The 7,124-nt window shown below is 58.4% G+C and overlaps 1 protein-coding gene across 1 annotated transcript in view; it reads left to right on the forward strand.

Annotated features, from left to right (window-relative positions):
- Window positions 1-4,688, forward strand: part of LOC110389177 (keratin, type II cytoskeletal 8-like) — a 9,118-nt gene extending 4,430 nt beyond the window's left edge. The window contains exons 4-9 of the mRNA XM_021379148.1: window positions 202-297; window positions 389-553; window positions 1,940-2,065; window positions 2,926-3,146; window positions 4,123-4,178; window positions 4,268-4,688. Of these exons, the coding sequence (XP_021234823.1) occupies window positions 202-297; window positions 389-553; window positions 1,940-2,065; window positions 2,926-3,146; window positions 4,123-4,178; window positions 4,268-4,434 (831 nt within the window). The 3' untranslated portion in view covers window positions 4,435-4,688. The remainder of the gene's footprint in view (window positions 1-201; window positions 298-388; window positions 554-1,939; window positions 2,066-2,925; window positions 3,147-4,122; window positions 4,179-4,267) is intronic.

Genomic DNA, 7,124 nt, shown 5'->3' on the forward strand with positions numbered 1-7,124 from the left:
TGGGGCTAGGGGCAATGGGGTTGATGGGCAATGGAGCTGGGGATGATGCGATCGGGGACTGATGGGACTGGGGGTAATAGGGCCAGGGGGCAATAGGGCTGGGGGCAGTGAGTCTGGGGAAAATGAGACTGGGGGGCAATAGGTCTAGGGGCAATGGGACCGGGGGGCAGTGGGACCTGACCCAGTGCTGCCGCACCCCAGGACGTGGATGAGGCATATATGAGCAAAGTGGATCTGGAGTCACGGCTGGAGAGTCTGACGGACGAGATCAACTTCCTGCGGCAGCTCTACAATGAGGTGGGGGCTTCATAGCAGCCCCCTGACAGGACCGCTGCACTGGGGAGGGGGGCAGCCCCGCAGCTCAGCCCCACACCCATCCCCATTGCAGGAGCTGCGGGAGATGCAGTCGCAGACCTCCGACACCTCTGTGGTGCTGTCCATGGACAACAACCGCAACTTGGACCTGGACAGCATCATCGCCGAGGTGAAGGCGCAGTACGAGGAGATCGCCAACCGCAGCCGGCTGGAGGCTGAGACCTGGTACCAGAGCAAGGTGAGGGGTGGGGTGTGGGGGTGGGGGGATGCTCCGGGCCCTGGGGGGCTCTGTCCTTTGGGATTCTCCATCTGTCAGGATTCTCTGGTCTGTCCCTTGAGATGTTCTGTGCCCCAAGATGTTCTCTTCCCAAGAGGATGTTCTGCCCTTTGGGTTTCTCTGTGCCCTGGGAGGTTCTGTCCTTCAGAATGCTCCTCCATCACTTTGGGATCCTCCACCCCTCTGGGGGTTCTCCATTCCTTGGGGTTCTCCATCCCTTTGGGTTCTCCATCCCTTTGGGTTCTCCATCCCTTTGGGTTCTCCATCCCTTTGGGTTCTCCAACCCTTGCGGTTCTCCATCCCTTTGGGGTTCTCCATCCCTTGCGATGCTCCATGACTTGGAATGCTCTTCCCACCCCTGGACCCTCACCCATCCCCCAACACCCTCCACCCCCCAGGACCTTCCCTGCCCTGGGGATGCCCCATGCCCCAGACTCCCTCTTCCACTCCCTACTGCCGTCTCGCCAGCCCCACGCTCCCGCCCTTGCCCCACATCCCAGCCCCAGGGCCGGGCGCTGCTCGTGGTGTCTGTGGCGTGGGCGAGTCCCAGCCTGGCCCCGTGTGACGCAGACCTGGCCCTGAGCACTCCTCTGGGCACAGGCTCGCCTCGGCTGCTTTGCCCCAGATTTTGGGAGTGAGAGGAGCTCATGGGGCTGTCTCCATCCCCGCTGCACTCGGGGTTTACAGGGCCAAGATTTTGGGATTCTGCGATTTCAGGATTCTGTGATTTCGTGATTCTGCAATTTAAGGACTCCGCGATTACAGTATTCTGTGGTTTTGTGTCTCAGCCTCTTTCATGATTCCATGAATTCATGATTTTGAGAGTCCATGATTTCATGAGATCGTGATTCCATGATTCCGTGATTCTCTGATTGCACAGTTTCAAGATTCCATGATTTCACAATGACGCGATCTCTGAATCCCCGTATCTTGTGGTCCCGTAACTCCGTGGTTTTGTGATTCTGTGATTTTGGGGTCCCGAGATTTCATGGTCCCACAGATCCGTGGTTTCACGATTTTTGTGTTTCTGTGATTCTGAGATCCGGCGGTCTCACATGACAATGCATTTGTGGTTCCATGATTCGATGACTCCATAACTCCGGGACCTCAGAATCCCAGATTCTTGTGGTCCCACAACTCTGTGATTTCATGATTTTTGGATCCTATGGCTGCTTGATTTTGGGATCCTATGGCTGCTTGATTTTGGGATCCTATGGCTGCTTGATTTTGGGATCCTGAAATTTCATAGTCCCACGAATTTGTGACTTTGTGATTCCGTGATTCCATACCATGATCCCTTGATCCCACCACCCCCTCCTGTCCTGACCCCGCTCCGTGCTCCTGCAGTACGAGGAGCTGAAGACAACAGCCGGCAAACACGGCGACGACCTGCGCACCACCCGCAGCGAGATCAGCGAGCTCAACCGGATGATCCAGAGGATCCAGGCCGAGATCGAGGTGCTCAAGAACCAGGTCTGGCTCCTGCCCGGCTGCGCCCGACCTTCTTCCTCCTCCTCTTGTCTCTTCTTCCTTCTTTTCTTCCTTCTCCTCCTCCTCCTCCCCCTCCTCCATTTCTTCCTCCTTTATTTCCTCTTCCTCCTCTTCCTCCTCTTCTTCCTCCTTGTCCTCTTCTTTCACCTCTTCTTCTTCCTATTCTTCATCCTCCTCTGCCTCCCCCTGAACTTCTTAATCCTCCTCGTCCTCCTTTTCTTCTACCTCTTCTTCCTCCTCCTCCTCTCTCCTCCTTTTCTTCTACCTCCTCTTCTCCCTCCTCTTCTTCCTCCTCCTCATTCTTCTTCCTCCTCTCCCTCCTCCTCCTCTTCCTCCTCTTCTTCATCCTCCTCTCTCTCTTCCTCCACTTCTTCCTCCTCCTCTTTCTCTTCTTCTTCCTCCTCCTCTTCTTCCACATATTATTCCTCCTCCTCCTCCTCTCCCACACTGCTCCATGCCCTCAGCACCCCAACCCCCCCAGCCCCTTTGCACTCCACAGAGATGGTTCTGTTGTGCAGTGGGGAGAAGCTGGGGTGCAAGTAAGGGGGGAAAGGGGGAAACAGTGAGATGAAAAGAGGGAGGAATTCTGGAGTGTAATTTGGAGAAGCTGGGGTGAAGAGGTGAGTGCTGGGGTACAATTTGGAGAAGTTGGGGTGCAAAGGAGGGATGCTGGGGTGCATTGAGGGGAAGCTGGGGTGCAATGGGGGAATGCTGAGCTACAATGGAGAGATACTGGGATCAAGAAGAGGATGACAGGGTGCAGTGAGGAGGATGCTGGGGTCCAGGGTATCACCAAACCCTCATGCAAGGTGACCCTCCCACCCCAATGTTCTGCCCTGCAGCGAGCCACCCTGGACACAGCCATCGCGGAGGCGGAGGAGCGTGGTGAGATGGCCCTGAAGGATGCCAGAGCCAAACTGGCAGAACTGGAGGCAGCTCTGCAGAAGGCGAAACAGGACCTGGCCCGGCAGCTGCGTGAGTACCAGGAGCTGATGAACGTCAAGCTGGCACTGGACATCGAGATTGCAACCTACAGAAAGCTGCTGGAGGGCGAGGAGAGCAGGTGGGATGCTGTGCCAGGGGGCTCCGTGGGGTGTGCAGCATCTGATGTCCTATGGGACACTGTGGGGACAGTGGTGCTCCTGTGTTGCGGTGGCCACGCCATGTCCCTGCTTCCCGGGTGGCACTTGGCTGTCAACCCCACCTTGATCCCCCATGTCCCCCTGTGCTGCCCTGAGCCCTGGACTCACACTGAATCCCCAAAGTGTCCCTCCAAATCGTGGGCCCGTCTCATGTCCTCAGCCCATGTCCATACCACCACGTTCCCAATGTGTTCATCTGCCTGCTATCTATCCAACCCATCCCTCCCTCCCACTCTCCCTCCCTCCATCCTTCCTTCCCTCCCTCCCTCCTTTCTTCCCCCTCTCTATCCTTCCATCCGTCCTTCCTTCCCTCCCTCCATCCTTTCCTCCCTCTCCCTCCCTCCCTTCATCTTTCCTTCTATTGCTTCCTTCCCTCTCTTCCTCCTTCTACCCCCCCATCCCTCACTCCTGCATTCCCTCTTTCCATCACTCCTTCCCTTCCTCCTTCCCAAACTGCATCCTGTTTTCCCTCTCTACCCTTCCATCCCTCCTTCCTTCCCTCCTTCCATTCCTCCATCCTTTCCTCCCTCTTTCCCTACCTCTTTCCTTCCCTCCCTCCATCCATCCTTTCTTTCCTTCCTTTTCTCCCTCCCTCTCTCCATCCCTCCATTCCTCTTTCCCTACCTCCCCCCTTACCTCTCTCCATCCCTCCCTCTATTCCTCCCTCCCTCTCTCTCCCCCTCCTTCCATCCTTCCATCCGTCCCTCCATCCTTCCTTCCCTCCCTCCATCCCTCCATTCTTCCCTCTTTACCCTTCTATTCCTCCTTCCTTCCCTCTCTCCCTTCCTCCCTCCCTCCCTCCCTCTCTCCCTCCATCCTTCCATTCCTCCCTTCCTCCCTTCATCCTTCCATCTCTCCCCCCCGACTTCCTAAATCCCCCACCCTACTCTCCTCCAGGTTGGAATCTGGAATGCAGAACCTCAGCATCCACACTCGGACCGCGGGGTACTTGGGTAAGAGGAGGGGACACAGGGGATGGACTCACTGCCTCTCCCCCTCACCAAGTGCTCAGCACCACCCCCTGCACCCCCTCTCCATGCAGGAGGTTTCGGGGGGGGCTTTGGGAGCTCCTTCTCCACCGGTTACACTGTGGCCCCCCCGGCGCTGGAGAGCGCGGCCGTCCCCAAATCTCGCGCCATCGTCATCAAGAAGATCGAGACCCGCGACGGCAAGCTGGTGTCCGAGTGCGCTGATGTCCTCACCAACTGAGCCCCCCCCTCTGGAGACCCCAAAAGGAGTGCGACCCCTCTGGGACCCTCCCCTTATTCTGCCCCAGCGCTCTGAGCCAGCGCCCTTCTGTCCGTCCGTCTGTCCCCTGTCCCCCTGTCTATATCCAAGCTACAGGATGGGGTGGGGGCTATTGGGGTGCCCCCCACCCCGTGAGCCCCCCTTCACATCTCTGGTGCATGGGTGGGGGGTGTTGAGGTCCTGCAATAAACTCAATAAACCCAACAACGCCCCCAGTCTCGGCTGTGCCCACCTGGGGATGGGAGGGGTGTGGGGGAAAATGGGGGCAGCAATGGGGGCCCCGGGGGAGGGGGATGCACCCTGGGATGAGGCTGGCGGTGTCCATGTGGGGGGTCAGGGAATGTTTTGGCATGTCAGGACCCATCCTCAGGTGCCAGGATCTGTTTTAGGTGGCCAGGACCTATCTGGGGCCACTGGGGCTCTCAGGGTTCTATTGTCCACCCTGGGGGCATCAGGATCCGTTTTGGGCTTCCAGGACCCCCCGCCGGGGGGGAGTCAGGGTTCGGGGGTGCTATTGTCCATCTGGGGGTACCAGCACCCATTTTGGGTTGCCAGAATCAATTTTTGAGGTGTCATTGTTCATCTGGGGGTACCAGAACCAAATGTTGGGGTGCCATTGTCCATGCTGGCATGCCAGGACCCATGTTGGGGTGCAAGAACCAATTTTTGGGGTACCACTGTCCATTCTGGGGTACCGGGACCCATTTTGGGGTGTTGTTGCCCACCCTGGATCATCAAGCTCAGATTTGAGGGACCAGAACCCATTTTAGGGTGTCATTGCCCATCCTGGGTCATCAGGCTTTCTTTTGGGGTGCCAGGACCCATTTTGGGGTGCCATTGTCCATCCTGGGGGTGCCAGGACCCATTCTGGGGTGTTGTTGCCCATCCTGGGTCATCAGGCTCTGTTCTTCTGGTACCAGGACCCATGTTGGGGTGCTGGGGGTCCCAAATTCCAGGATCCATCCCAAGATGTTGGGTTTTGGGGTACCAGGATCCATCCGGAGGGGGGTCAACATTCATCCCAAAGCACCATGGTCCTTTCTGGGGGGCAAGGACTCATTCTGGGGTACTGGGATCCCCATGGGGTGCCAGGACCTGTCCTGGGGGGGGCAGGGGGAAGGTACCAGGTGGGATTTTGGGGTGAGAATAGGATTTGGGATGGGGGGAGCAAGTTGTTTTTTTTGGGGGGGGACAGAGTGGGGTTTGAGGATTTGGGGGGACAGAGTGGGATTTGTTTTGTGGGGGGGCAAGATGTTTTTTTTTGGGGGAGGGGACAGGGTGTGATTTAGGGCCAGGTGGGATTATGGGGGCTGGATGGGATTTTTTGGGGTCAGAAGAGGAATTTTGGGGAAGGGTGGGATTGTTTTTTTTTGGGGGGGTGGGGAGGATATGAGGATTACGGGGGGCAGAGTGGGATTTAGGGATTTTAAGGGAAGAATAAGATGTTTGGGGCAAGATGGGATTATTGGGGCAGAATAGGAATTTTAGATTGTGGTTGGATTCGCTTTTGGGGGGTGGAAGGGGTGGGAGCAAGATTTTTTTCTGGGGGGGGGGCGAGTGGGATTTGCTGCCTCTGGGCGACAAATGGGATTTTTGGGGCAGAGGGGGATTTTAGGCTGGGTGGGGTTAAGGATTTTGAACTCTCTTCTGTCTCGTGTGGGGCTGTGCTGGGGGGCGTGCACCCCCGCTCGGGGGTGGGCTTATTTCTGGAGGGGGAGGTGGGGGTGGGATTTGGGGTGCCCCCATCGTTGCATTGGGGTACGGACTCCATTCCCGGGCCGCAGGTGACACCTGCTGTCCGCACCGCACATCTCACCCCAATTACCACTGCCAATTAGCGCTAATTAACATATCCTCCCCCCCTTCCGCCCTGCCCCGCCCTGCCCCCCGGCCCGACAGCCCAACCCCCACGAATTTGGGGGTGCGGGAGCTGCACTGGGGTTCAAGTCCGGGAGACTGGGGGGGGGGGGTTGGAGCCTCAGTGACCACCAGGGCCTCCCCAGAGCCACTCCTCATTCCACAGCTCTAGGGGAGCCCTACGGGCACCTGGGGGGGTCCCTGCCTTTAGGGGTGACCCTGACCCCATGGGAAGGGGCTCAGTTTTGGGGTGGGGGTGGTGCTTGGGATCCCCCCCGGGATGCAGCGGGACGGAGGGTTTGGAGGGGCTGAGTGCACTGGGGGTCCTTGGGTAGCCCCCCTCCCCCTCCATAACTCCCCCCCTCCACGACTCCCCCCTTCTCCCCCCACCCCGCAACACCCTCAGCCCCGCCCCGAATTTGGGGTGAATTTTGGTGCTGCAGACGCTGGGGGGCGGCAGAGGAGCGTGGTCCCAACGTGGAGTGGCGCTGGGGACCCCCCCACCAGCTCCTGACCCCCCCCTTTTCCCCAGCACCCCAAGGACCTCCTCCCCCTTCCTCCCTCAGATCTGACTCTTTTGGGGTTTCCACCCAAAAAGTCAAATGGGGTTGGGGGATGCTGAGTTCCCAGGGACCCCCCGTGTTGGTTAGGGACATGGGGGGGGACGGGGGGCATGGGAGGAGTCACTGCTGAGTGCCACCGACCCAGGGCTGGGGGAGCAGTGGGGAAGGGCTCATGGGGAAACTGAGGCACGGGGTGGGGGGGAAGTTTGGGGAGTGGGAGAATTTGGGGTT

Source organism: Numida meleagris, chromosome 32 (assembly GCF_002078875.1).
Source record: "Numida meleagris isolate 19003 breed g44 Domestic line chromosome 32, NumMel1.0, whole genome shotgun sequence".
NCBI lineage: Eukaryota > Metazoa > Chordata > Aves > Galliformes > Numididae > Numida > Numida meleagris.